This window comes from Gracilinanus agilis, chromosome 4 (assembly GCF_016433145.1).
Source record: "Gracilinanus agilis isolate LMUSP501 chromosome 4, AgileGrace, whole genome shotgun sequence".
NCBI classification, from domain to species: Eukaryota; Metazoa; Chordata; class Mammalia; order Didelphimorphia; family Didelphidae; genus Gracilinanus; species Gracilinanus agilis.
The window spans coordinates 380,117,603-380,132,000 of NC_058133.1; the positions used below are offsets into that span (position 1 = coordinate 380,117,603).

A 14,398-nucleotide genomic window follows, 5' to 3' on the forward strand; every position below is an offset into this window, starting at 1 on the left:
AATTGGTGTATTGTATTGTGAAAATCCATATTTTAATATACCCTGCTCCAATAAACTCTCTATGATGGGTTTCACTCCTTCTATCGCTTCTTGACTAAGTCTGAACTGAGGAATTCTTGGAGGTAAGCCTTCTTTCACCTCTATCTTTACTGGTTCCGCTGACAATATCCTGCCCACCTCATTTGAATTTTTAGCCCACACATAATCTGGAATATCATCTGGAACCTCATAGATGTTATCAGTTGATTGGAATGATGGTTCCTCACTACATGTGTCTAAAAATAAAATGGGATGATGTTTCAGAGATCTCTTGGGTATGTGTAAATAAATTTGTCCATCCGGTTGACATTGGTTGGTTGCAGCCAATTTGCATAGAAGATCTCTTCCCAGGAGGTTTGAAGGACATGATGGCATCAATAGGAAGGTGTGTTCAAGAGTCAGAGGTCCAAATTTTAGCATTTTAACTTTTAGCTTTGGGACTTGTTGTGTTCCCCAGAAGCTCCTCTTACTCTTAAACTGCCTTGAAATTGATATCCTTCAGGTGGTTCTCATAGTATGGAACAAGTTGCCCCCGTGTCCAGTAATCCCTCATAGTGTACCCTCCTGATTTCTAGAGTAACTAAGGGTTCTCCACTGTCATTGGACTTCACTGGCACTAAGGGTAATAAAGAATCCTCAGTATTTTGTGTACACTTATCATTGATTCTGTGTTGCGTATGGTCTTTTGTCTCTAAACCCAAACTTCCTATAGCACCATTAGGCAAGTTCAGTTTAGAATCAGGATTACAGAAAGCAGGCTTAAAGAGCATACTCTCATTGAGAGCTTGTAAATTATTGTCATTATTGCAAATTCCATGTTGGCTTTCATTAAGGGCTTCAGAAATGGAGGTTTGATTTGATTTATCTTCCACTCTGCTCTTTAAAGAACTGTCAAGCCTCAAATCAGCAATCTTTTCTTCAGTAGTATCCAGGAATGTATAATAGTTAGATTGTATTCCCTTCAGATACAACTACTGATTCAAAAGCTGACTGATGTTCCCTATTTTGCCCTACTATTTTTGTGACTGACATTAGATGATTTTTGTTATCAATCACAGCAGCAGTCTTGATGTTATGCTTAGCTACACTGATTGCAGAAGAAGACAACTGTTCCCTATCTCTTCCACAAAGTTTAGGATGAAATTCTGTAGCTAAGGGGTTGAGAAAGGTGGATTTGGACTTCCCTACACAGCTGCTATCATCTTTTAATTCAGTGGGTCGTTTCTTTAAAATCAAGTTCTTGCCAACATCTAGACTTTTTTGCTCTTTAACCTCTAACTGTGACATTGTGTCTAAAGCAATTGAATGGGAAAGAATTGTTGCATCTAATTCCCCCAAGGTTACTGAAAGTATTCCTTTCTGGAAACTTTATAAATTCTCGCCATAAAGTTCTTTATCCAAGCTGTCCCTTTGCTTTATACTTGGAATAAAGAGAGGAATTTTAGTTTTTGATGATTCTAAACCAGTTTGCAAAATTTCTTGATGTGATTATTTGCAATGGTTTGATTCATGCTTCTCACCCAATGTGTGTGATATGGAATGAGAAAGCTGATCCCTTATATAATCATCCTCCTTAATACCGAAGATTTCTTTGCGCATTTGCATTATCTCTTCCCATTGCTCATTATCTACCACAGACCTATGTGTATCCTCTGTGTAGATTACTTTAGACACTTTTTCTTTTTTGCCAGATTTCTCATTTTGTTTTCCTCATTTCTTTTAGACTCTGCCACACCCAAATTACACTGATTGATAGGTTTTAAATCAGGAATCTTGATTCATAATGATTTTTTCAGTTTTGTTCCCTTTTGTATATATATCTCTCCATGTCATCTAACGAAGGTGTTTGACTGTATGATTGCAGCAAGTACCTTCATGTTTATCTTCATTATGCCTTTTAGATTCATTATTCCTAGCCCATTTTGAATTATAAAATGTCTTCCTATTATCTCTTTGATTATTGGGTTTTGAAAAATCTATTTGTTGCTTAAATCTACAAACACGAATAACGTGCCCGATCCTCCCACACAAATAGCAACGGGGTGCTGATTTTGATTTTGGGGTGTTATTGGCAGGTTGTCTAAATTGATTTCTACATGTTTGGAGAGCAAAATTCTTTACCTCCTGAATTTCTTTCTCACATCTAGATTGCTTCAATTGACGCTTCAAATCTGCTGTGATCTCATCTTTATCATTATCAGATTGCCTAGCCATTCTTACTTCTCTCTGTTTTGAATCATGTATATATGCCGCATGTTGCCTAATATCCTCCAGTGGTAATGATTCCCACTGTGGACAACTTTGCCTGAAATAATTTTGTATCGGGATTGAGGTTCCCTTTACAAATTGCCTCCTTATATGATCAATTGTATCCTGGGCATGTGTGTCTCTAAGTCCTAATATTGTTTCTGCCGCTTCAATAACTCTATCTAGAAAACTGCTCAGGTGTTCTTCTTCTCCTTGCCTCAGTTTTTCAAATTTCTGCCAGGCATTTGGTCTTTTTGCAAATGATCTCATTGCTTCAATAAGATCAGCCCTGCATCTTAACAAGTATCTCATGTTAGCATGTTGAGTGAAATCCAGATCTTCATGCACTAGTGGCCATGACTCTAAATTGGGATTCATCCTAGTTTCATTGAGGAATTTTTCCTTTTCCGAGGGAGAGTAAAATTCCCCCAAAAGAAATTCTACATTGTCGAAACTAGGGTTGAAAAGAGTGAACACCCGTTTTAATTCTTTTAGGCTCTTGTAAGGCTTTTCGTAGAACATGGGAAAATGCCTTTTTAAAACTTCCATGTCACTAGGAGTGAATGCCTTGTATGTTTTGACATGCACCACCCCCTCTCCAGGTTGCACAATAGTCCTGTCCACTATTGGTAGTACAGAGACCACTGCATTTTGAATCGGTTGCTCTTTCTCAGTTTCCTTTTGCACCAAAAATTTTTATTCCACTATTTCTAGTTGTAAGATTGTGTGCTTATTGAGTTCCTTGCCTTCACATATTTGCTTTAACACTTGGAACAGTAGTTTGATGTTCTCTTCTAGTTCCTTGCTATCATTATCGTGTTTTGGAGAAGATGCCTTGTAATAATTGAACGGATGAGTCAAGACCGCTTTTGAAATTGCCAAAAAATGCCATAGAGACAGAACAATTGCCACAGCTGTTGGTGTGAAGCATATACACTCAGCTAAAGTGAAGGCAAACCATTTGTAATAGTCATAGATTTCAATTAATTGTTGTATCAAATTTGGTACCTTTATCAGCCAAAATGTATATAGTCCCTGCATAAAAGACCAAATAAGCAGGGAAAGACTGCCTAATACAAAAATTATTCTTGTGAAATTCATTTTCTTTTGCTTCAGAAGATTGTAGGTTTTGTTTGACTTGGCTTGCCAGATGTAAATTAACAAATTAACTAACAAGTCTGTTGAAACACAAAAGGGTTTATTATCTTTAAGGATGATTTGTCAGGAAAGTGAATTGAGGAAGCCCTAACAGTTGTTTACAGGAACCTCAGGTGGGAAGAGGGAGGCAGAGATGGAGTCTGAGCAAGGTCCTGCCTTAGCTCAGCTCTCAAGGTGTTCTTGATGTCTAAAGGGAATAAAATGATGGCTAATCAATTTCTTTAGATAAAATACTGCCAAATTATAGTTACACCCCTCACAGATTTGAACTACTCTCTAATTTACTCTCCTGATTCACTCAACAGACATTTAAGGTAAGGGAAGGAAGGTAGGAAATAAGGCAGGGAATGAAGGTCCAAAGGGTTTATCTAAACTAACAATTCTTAAATAAATATTCCAAAGCTAGGCTCAATTTTCAATTCTTCAGATAGGCAAAGAAGCAGACCAGTTGGTCTGATCCTCTCTCCACGAGATTCCCAAACCAACTGCCTTCTCTCCCACAAGATTCCAAACTCCTAACTGATTTCAGAACTCAGCCAAAGCTTGAAAAAACTGTCATGACCCCCCTCTCTCTGTACTACAGTTTCCACTCCTGTAGTTCTTCCTCTGAATGTGGGTAGTGTTCTTTTCCATAAATCCCTCAGAATTGTCCTGGGTCATTGCATTGCTGCTAGTACAGAAGTCCATTACATTCGATTTTAGCACAGTGTATCAGTCTCTGTGTACAATGTTCTTCTGGCTCTGCTCCTTTCACTCTGCATCAATTCCTGGAGGTCTTTCCAGTTCACATGGAATTCTTCCAGTTTATTATTCCTTTGAGCACAATAGTATTCCATCACCAGCATATACCACAATTTGTTCAGCCATTCCCCAATTGAAGGACATACCCTCAGTTTCCAGTTTTTTACCATCACAAAAAGCGCAGCTATAAATATTTTCGTGCAAGTCTGTTTATCTATGATCTCTTTGGGGCACAAACCCAACAATGGTATGACTGGATCAAAGGGCAGGCATTCTTTTATAGCCCTTTGAGCATAGTTCCAAACTGCCAGCCAGAATGGTTGGATCAGTTCACAACTCCACCAACAATGCATTAATATCCCAGTTTTGCCACATCCCTTCCAGCATTCATTACACCAAGTTGTAGTAGTGAACACCAGGTCCCACAAAGTACTTGAAACTCAGCTAAACACCTAGCTCCTATGCAAGTGTCCAGGAATAAGTGATCAGTTAAGAAGCTGCTGGATTAGATCACAGCTTCTTTGATTGCTTATCCTGGCAGCAAGGCTGATGTTTAACTCAATTGACTGAGGCTTAACTTTAGATTGAACAATCCCTTTCCCTCAGATACCCAAGGACGTAATCAATGATCCTTAGGGCAATGATGACATTCACCTAAGTATGTCTTTAGGGTTTAATAATAATAAACTTAGAGAAAGGTTGAAGGAAAGAGGTGTCGGGAAAGCTCAATTAAACTATGGATGACACGGTGTTGTCACTTGGAGGCAATCAGGCTTGAGACTATCAGCTGGAGGGGTTTGCCCTCTGTCATGTCCTGGCCTGAACCAGATTATTTGAGTATTGATGTTGTCTCTTGATGTTCAGTTGATTGAATGTATAGCTCAGCTCTACACAGAAGTTTGAAGGTGTGATAGCAATTAGAACAGGATACAGGTAACCTAAGTTGATTTGGTTGGCCTACCCAAATCCCAACCAAACCACTGCCCAGGTCCCCTTCTTAGAATTGAGAGAGCCTCTTGTTCAAATTTCTCCCTTTTATAGTCCTGGAAGTAACTGCTTCTGCTTGCTGGCTCATGGCATCTAGGTTGGTTCCAAATTCTAAACTGCTGAGTGTCATTCATGCTGGTCTCCATTTTGCTTAGCTGAAAATGATATTACAAGTATCAAACTCAAAATGGGCGCCAGCCACTAACCTATACATAAGGATCCCATAGGCATATATTAATTAAAAAATTACATATTTACATTATCTATGGGAGGGCTTTTTAATGTTTTTATTTATTTTGTAAAATATTTAACATTTACATTTTAATCTGGTTAGAGCAGCTCAGGAGACTGCAGTCTGCAGGCTAAGTATGTGACGGCTCTGATATAGGAGATTTTTTTTTTTAACCCTTCCCTTCTGTCTTAGAATTGATTGATCGATGGGTTCCAAGCAGAAGAGCAGGAAGAGCTAGACAATTGGGATTAAACGACTTGCTCAGGGTCACATAGCTAAGCAGTGTTTGAGGCCAGATTTGAACCCAAGATCTCCAGACCTGTCTCTCTATCTTCCTGAGGTTCCTACCTGCCCCGCATACAGGAGATTCTTACTTGCAAGTCACCCTAACAACTCGATTCTTGGTGGAGACACCAAAGTATAATTTAGCACACCACCACTACTCCCCTATCCAAGAGAGATGATTTGTCTTGTTTTATAGGTGCCGAATATCTTTGGACAACCTGTTCTTGTCAGTCAGATTGGTAACAGAGGTTAAATAACTAAACTCATTTTGTCTTTCCAAGTTACTTTTATACATAATAAAAGCCTAACAAAAACTTAAATTTCCTATCAGGCACCTACCCTTTCTGGGCCCCTAAGGTTAGTTAGATTAATACTCACCTTAGAAGGTCTGTCAAAAAAGTTGAGTTGTGAGTCTATGTTTATTGCTGTGGTATTCCAAGACCTGGTTTTTACCTTAAGCGAACTACAGTGGACCATCCATCCCTAGATGATGAATGGGAAGCTTTACTTCTCTTGATTATATGCCTCCTACATCTATAATACCCCAGAGACAATTTTCTGAATCAGGATCTGGGAGTCAGATAAAGGTTATTCAGAAAACAGTCTGTTATCTCAACTGAGTTATTTATTGTTTCTCTCTTATATTTCTAGCTACAAGAAAACACATGAAACTCTGAGCCATGCAGGGCAGAAGGCAACAGCAGCTTTCACCAATGTTGGCACAGCCATCAGCAAGAAGTTTGGAGACATGAGGTACTTCTGGAAAGAAAGGCTTGGATTTGAAAAAGGAAGGGGATTATTCACAGTCAGCAGGTTTTTCTCTCCCTTGTTGTGTATTGCCTGACATTGACCACTAAAGTCTAGGGAGCCCATGGCAGAGGAATTCCTTCCCATATTGCAAGTCCTAGTGGAAATCAGAGATATTCTAGCCTTTTATAATCACTATGATTGAGAATAAAATAGGAGGAGTTTCCAGTTAGACACCACATGCTAGGAGAGGCTAAATTACTATGATCTTAATGGTGAAGACAAAATGTATGAAATGGAATCTCTCTAAAAGCTGCAGCCTGCTTAGCATCCCAACCTTTAACAGATAAATCCTATCACATCTTGTACAGAGCTGCTCCTATATGCTGAAAATATCTGTTGATTCTAAAGAGTGAAAAAATGAGTCGAAACTAGTCCCAACAAAGCAAGACACCTCATTCTTTGATTCCTCAGTGAAGGTGTTTCCTTTATTGTATCAGGAGAGTTGAAAAGTTTATACATAAATATATGTATGTATTATATTTGTGTGTGTGCATGTGTACAAGTAATATGTGTGTACATATTTGAAAATTTATGTGGTATCCTACCCAAATGCTAATAAATAAGAGAGGCAGCATAACGTAATGGATAGAATTCTGGGCTTGGATTCTGGAAAACTTGAATTCAGTGACTCAGATACTTCCAGCTAAGTGACTTTGGGCCAGTCACTTACCTTTTGCACCTCAGGTTCTTTCCTAAGAATATAGATCGTGAACCCCAGGGGTGGAAACATTCTGCCCACCATATAGGAACCAAGAGTTCCTATATGATGAAGTCACAGACAGGTCATAGCATTCCGGAGGGAGAGCTTGAAGGGGCCCCAGGCTACCTGTGCCATCCCACATTATAGAGACGAGGAAGCACTCAGCCAAACTGATTACTCAGCACCTCCTTTATGCCAGGCACTGCAGAGAGAGACAAAAACAAACCAGACCTGTTTTCAAGAGCTGCCCTTCTCTTTTATGAGACAGTCTATCTGCATGTGCCTGTGTCTCCATCTCTCTATTGGTTTCTCTCTCTTTACACACATGTATATATACCTATACAAAAATGTGCCTGTGTATATACATGCATGTGTCTGTTTAGACATACCCATGTGTACATGTGTATATATGCAATGTTTATGTTCTGTTGTGTATATATAGCTATACATGTGTGTATGTATATGGAAAAGAAATACAAAGTAGTTGAGGAGAGAGACATAGGGCACTCACAGTTTAGAGGGAACAGGTCCTACAAAAGTGCCTGGGACTTGGTAAATGCCTAATAAATTGTTGTTGATTAAGTGACTCATGAAGACAAAATTGGGATTCACAACCATGGTCCATGACTCCACATTCAGCTGTCTTTCCCAGTTTCTTTTCTATGTTCTCTTAATCTGTCAGTTTATGTGACACTCTGCAGATAGGGTTGCTTGTTCTCCATGATGATAGAGGAAAGAGATAAAAGAAAAACAAGGAAAAAGACAGAAATGGTGTAAAAGATGAGTTTTTTGTCCTTTTGAATATATTTCAGACTTTGTTCTCTCACTCCCCCCTCCCTTCTGTTGTTATTCAAATGTGTCCAACTCTTTCTGACCCCATTTAGGGTTTTTGTGGCAAAGATTCTGGAGTGGTTGGCCATTTCCTTCTCCAACTCATTTTACAAATGAGGAAACTGAGGCAAAAAGGGTTGAGTGACTTGCCCACAGTTGCATAGCTATAGTAAGTGTCTGAGACCAGATTGAACTCACAAAGATGAGTCTTCCTGTCTCCAGGCCCAGCACTCTACTGTACACAGCTAGCCACCCTCCACCCTCTACTTTTTGCTTATCTTTTTATTTACTGAAGGCTTTGTTGGAGAATCCCACTTCCTGCAGCTAAGTGGTACTGATTTTGACCATCAGCTTTACATGGATCAGCAAGGACAGAGGCGGCTCACACATCACACAGGTGGAACTGCTGGAGGCCATGATAGTGTTGGCCATTATCTACCAGCCTTGCCAGACTGGACCTGTCTGGATATCCTATAAAACAGAACCTATAAAGTGCAGATGTACATGCTTATGCAATTTTAGAGAGATAGTGATTATTGTGTATATGTAATAGATGTGTACATATTACGTGTGTATGCATGCATATGGAACAATGTGTTGTATACGCACATGCACACATGTGGGGAGATTTCTCCAGAAAGAAATCTTAAAGGCAATGGAGCATCTTCCCTCAGTCTAATAACTGACAGTAAAAGTATATATGGTACACAGTGGTACAGAACAGCCTGGTTGTGGAAAGAAAGTCTTGCAGTAAAGCCATAAGAACAGTGAAAAATGGATATTGAGTCTGATGACTGAATTTTTTTGGGAAAACTGCAAGCAGTTTAGGTGGGATTTTCTGGCATCAGAGAATTTCATTGGCTCTACTCATTCGTAGTTACTAAAGTTAGATGTCGAAAAATTAATAAAACAATAAAAAAGTGTCCAGACGAGCCCCAGCCCTGACTGTATTTATTTTTGATGTTTAGTGTTGCAAAGCAAGAATATTTTATAGGAAGTTAATTACACTCAAGATTTTTAGGGTTTCTTCTGTGTCTTTTCATTCAGAAGGGTCCTATAGAATCATAATGGAAAGAACGCAGTAAGGGCTCTAGTCCAACCTTCTTCTTTTAGAGAGCAAGGAAAATAAGCCCAAAGAGGTTGTGCCTTGCCTAATTAAGGTAAATACATCTAGTTAGTGACTGTCAAAACTTGGGCTTGGGTTTTTAAGTCCCAGTCTTATGTTTTCCTACATGCCATAGGATAATTTTATTTTTTAATTCTTTTCCTTTAAAAATAAGCACTTTTTAATGAATACCTATAAAATAAGTAGCAAGACTATTTTTGCAGCTTTGTCACATGAGGTGGAAATATTTGTGTTTTAGAATCAATACTATTTTTCAACAAAAATCAGTTGACTCCTACCTGTGCAATCTCTTAGTTACCTGAGTTAAATGAATCCATGAAAAAGCATCTGAGTGCAGGATTTCATTTTCACCTTTCATTAATATGGTGACACAAATGAAATAGTTGGGATTCTTCAATGAAAGAGGATGGGACAGATATAAAATTTCAGATTATATATTTTCTCAGATGTTACTATAAACTAGAAATAAATGTGAGGCAATTAATAAAGAGTCAATTAATAAATACTTCTTAAGCATCTGCTGTGTGCCAGGCACTGTGTTTAGTGATAGGGATGAAAAAGGTAAAGAGCAGTCTCTGCCCCCAAGAAGCTCACAGTCTCATGAGAGAGACAATAAGCAGACAAAAATGTAAAAACAAGCTATGCACAAGGTAAATAAGAAAGAATTAAAAGAGAAAAGGCACTAAAATTAAGAGAATGAGGAGAAACTAGACCTTCCTTCTGACCACATGTCTTCAGTCTTCTGCTGTGTTTGTCCTCGGAGGGATAATTCTTTATTGACTGAATTTCTCAGTAGAGCTTTTTTAATTGGCCTCCTAAAATAAGAAAAGTCATGTTTTATTTTGTAACTAAGCCCTCATAACTTTAAAAATTTGTTCCAAAAAAAATGTTGAATAGCTTTCTATACTCTTCTAGGAGTTTAGTGTTATAATACCCACTAGTTGCCTTCTATTTCTGATTTCTTTATAAGAACTTGGAACTATCTTGGAACCCATTTAAAAGTCTAGTTACTGAAGCATTAAAAAAGGCTTTATTAATATGGATACTTCACTTATACAGGGTATTCCAAAAGACTTTGAGCTGTTAAATGTTTAAAATTGCTCAAAGACTTTTGGGACACCCTGTACTATGATGAGACATGTAGACTTCAGGGATAGCACTCTAACAAGGAGCCATTCTTCTGATTCATAGACACACAGGTCAACTTTATATTGAAGTAAAATATGAACAGTGTGCCTATAAATTATGTAAGGGCATAAGTATGTTCATACATATGGAATAATCTATAGAGATTAGTTTCTCTAATGTTTCCAACATTTCTATTCCTGGATGATTTAAAATATATTTCCCAGGACTTCTCAATATTTCTTCAAGTTATTACCTTCTTTAAAGGACCCAGAGCTGTGAGCTCTTTCACCCAGCGTGCACTTGCCTCCCCCCTGCCTCCAGGTGCAGCACCACCTCCTCTCTCCTAAAGGTTTAGACTTGCCACTTCAAAGTTCTCCATGGATGATGATATTGCTGCTCTCCTTGTTAACAATGGATCCCGTATGTGCAAAGCTGGCTTGGCATGAGACGATGCCCCTCGGGCTGTCTTCCCTTCCATTGTGGGGTGCCTCAGACATCAGGGTGTGATGGTGGGTATGGGCCAGAAAGATAGCTATGTGGGGGATGAAGCCTAGAGCAAGAGAGGTATTCGGACCCTCAAGTACCCCATTGAACCTGGTATTATTACCTACTGGGATGACATGGAGAAGATCTAGCATCATACTTTCTACAATGCGCTCCGTGTGGCCCCTGGAGAGCACCCTGTACTGCTCACAGAAGCCCCCCTGAGCCCCAAAGCCAACAGAGAAAAGATGACACAGATCATGTTTGAGACCTTCAACATCCCAGCTTATGTACATCGCCATCCAGGTTGTGCCGTCCCTGTATGCCTCTGGTCGTACCGCTGGTATCGTGACGGACTCCGGCGACGGTGTGACCCACACGGTGCCCATCTGTGAAGGTTATGCCCTTCCCCATGCCATTCTCCGTCTGGATCTGGCTGGCCGTGGTCTGACGGATCACCTCATGAAGATCCTCACCGAGAGAGGGTACAGTTTCACCACCACAGCCGAGAGGGAAAGCGTGCGTGACATGGAGGAGAAGCTGTGTGACGTAGCCCTCGACTTGGAGCAGAAGGCCACGGCGGCGTCCGGCTCTTCTCTGCAGAAGAGCTACAAGCTCCCCGATGGTCAGGCTGGCCCCGTGGGCAGTGAGCGGTTCCCGTGCCCAGGGGCTCTCTTCCAGCATGCAGCCCTGTGGAATCCATGAAACTACCTTCAACTCAATCCTGAAGTGTGACGTGGACATCCGTAAGGATTTGTACGCCAATGCCGTATGTGCCCTGGCATTGCTCACAAGATGCAGAGGGAGATTACACAATGAAAGTCCAGATCATTGCCCCACCTGAGCGCAGACTCTCTGGCTGGATCGGAGGCTCCATCCTGGCCTCCCTCCCCACCTTCCAACAGATGTGCATCAGTAAGCAGGAGTACGATGGATCTGGGCCTTCCATTGTCCGCTGCAAATGCTTCTAAATGGACTATTGGTGTGGTTTTTTTTCTTGTTTTTTTTTTTTTCCAAAGGCAGTGACATGATAATTGCCCCTCAAAAAGAGATGAGATTGGCATGGCTTTGTTTGTTTGTTTGTTTGGTGCTTGACTCGGGATTTAAAAACTAGAACAGTGAAGATGATGATCAGTCTAAAGTAATGTTGGAGGCAAACATCCCCAAAGTTCTACAGTGCATCTTCACGACTTTGTATTTTTTTTTAAAAAATAAGTCATTCCAAGTATTGTATAATGCATTGTTACAGAGAGTTACTTGCCTCTATGAAGGTCGTTTTGCTCGTTTTGCTCTATCACCACAGGAGCAGAGCGACTTAACATAAATCCAGACCAGAGGGGGAGAGTGGGGGTCTGGCAGTAGTATTGCTTTATGTGTAAATTATGTAATCCTTAAAAAAACAACTTTTTGTATTTTCCACCTTAATATTTGTTCCTTTTTAAAAAATTGTCAGCCATAATGAATGGCTCCCTAAATTCTCTCCCTGCCCCCAACATAGATGTGAATGAAGACTTTAACAGTCTTCCTGGGAGTTTAATAAGATTGGTGCCAGTACTTGAGGGAGGGGAGGAGCTTTACCTGTACACTAACTTAAGACCGTTTCAAATAAAAGTACCACACATTAAAGAAAAATAAAAATAAAAAATAAAGGACCCACGCTCTTCCATTATAAAAAGAAGAAAAGAATCTATAGCTCAAATCAATAAATAAAACACATCATATAAGATGTTGGTATAATTTTTAAAATTCAGTGACAGGGGGCAGCTGGGTAGCTCAGTGGAGTGAGAGTCAGGCCTAGAGACAGAAGGTTCTAGGTTCAAATCTGTCATTCATTACCTGTGTGATCTGAAAAGTTTCTTCATCTAGAGTTAATTCCTTTCTCCATCTGTAAAAATGGGAATAATAATACTTGTCTTGTGCCTCCCTGATAATTTTTAAAAAATAATTGAATAATATAAGTAAAAGTATTTTTAAATGTATCATACAAAGGGAAGGAATTAGAAATGTTTTAATTAATGACATCAAAAATGAAACTCCCCCTGGAGTTTTAGATCCTATAGTTTTAGTCTATAATTTGGCTGAGATAAAATGTTTTAATTTTGTCACACTTTTTGTAGTAAATTGATGAATTTTCTTCATATCAGTGGCAACAAAGATATGTTTAACTGAAATCCAGATCATAGCAAAAATTTGTTGTAATAACTTTATTTTCCTTCCCTATTTATTAGCAGAACTCCTAAAAACAAAAAATTAAGAGATGTGATTTATATCTACAGCTCTGGATAAAGATAGGAATAAGTAAAAAGAGGACAAAAACTTGACTCAAGGAAGAAGCAGCAAGAATTCTGTATAATATATCCCTTCAGTAATCAATACTTAGTTCTATAACAGAATCCAAAATTCTCCAAGCAAAACCATAAGTGGAGAATATTTAGGGAAAACCTAGCCCTTTTACTTTGTTCCTTGGAAGAATGTAAGAGTAAATAAATAGCAAATAGAACCAAGTTTATTGGCTCCTTCAAAAAAAGAGGACAGAGTTTGAGTGCAGTGATTTCTCTCCACTCTATCTAAATATGCTAACTTTTATTACTGCTCTTTTCCTTTTTTTCTCCTGCTACAGATCACATTCCATTGGGTAAGCTTTATCATTTCCATACTGTTGCTGTTATGTTAGCCTCACTCCTTAGAAGTGAATAGTGTATTTCCTTTTCATTTTACACCCTAGGTCAACATAAAAGCATGTTTCAGTTGTTAAAAGCTATTTGGATTTTCATTTCACCAAATGAACAGGAAGAAAACTGAAGGATGTTATATATACACAGAGGGTTATTGAGTAAAACATTTGTCTTTTCTGAATAATTCAGATTAACATTCCTTTATTTCATAGTCTGAGAAGTAATTCTCCTAGGAATATCTTTTTTTCTTCACAGATTCTTCCCACATACATAAAAGACCTTTATATGCACTTAAAATAGAAACAACAAAACAATTAAAGTTGCAAAATTAAATTGCTTTATTTTACAACTTGCTACATAACTGCTAATATGCAAAGTCAAAATATAAGATGTATCCTCTTTTTCTTCCTTTTCCTAAACTGATGCATGCCTTTTGCTTGGCTCTTTTACTTCTTTGTAAATATTTTCTATCTCAGTTTTTGAAAAAAATATAATGATAGTTCACTTGTAATTTCAAGGCTTTGCTTATCCTGTGTCTATTTTCTTTTGAAAAATAAATTTTCCTGAACTTTGAAAAAAAAAAACTTTTTTGAGATCAACAGATTGATAGTCCTGTTATCTACTGTGAAGCATCTTCTCTAATTGCATTTTCATGTAATTTCTGAGAAAATGCTTTTGCCTACAGTTTGTCAAAAAATATTTCTAAAGTAAATAGTAAATATTGCTAGTCTCTCAATTGCAGCTTTTCTTTATGCCTTCCAGGAAATTGGTGCATTATTGATTCCCTTGAGTGATATTTCAGGGAAAGATTAACAAGGTGCACAAGAATCTTCATAATGCTGAAAGCTGAGACAGTTCAATGAAAAGTGTTACTGAGAAAGTATTAGTCTAAGGCAGTGATAGTGAAAAAGGTGACACGTAGAGTGCTCTCTGTGGGCATGCGGCCACCTTCTCCC

The 14,398-nt window shown here is 38.6% G+C and overlaps 1 protein-coding gene and 1 pseudogene across 1 annotated transcript in view; both read left to right on the plus strand.

Moving 5' to 3' along the window:
• TPD52L1 (TPD52 like 1) overlaps nucleotides 1-14,398 on the plus strand; it is a 78,862-nt gene that overhangs the window by 53,229 nt on the left and 11,235 nt on the right. The window contains exons 4-5 of the mRNA XM_044675424.1: nucleotides 6,341-6,442; nucleotides 13,388-13,402. Coding sequence (XP_044531359.1) covers nucleotides 6,341-6,442; nucleotides 13,388-13,402 — 117 coding nt within the window. The remainder of the gene's footprint in view (nucleotides 1-6,340; nucleotides 6,443-13,387; nucleotides 13,403-14,398) is intronic.
• LOC123247861 lies at nucleotides 10,662-11,941 on the plus strand (annotated as a pseudogene).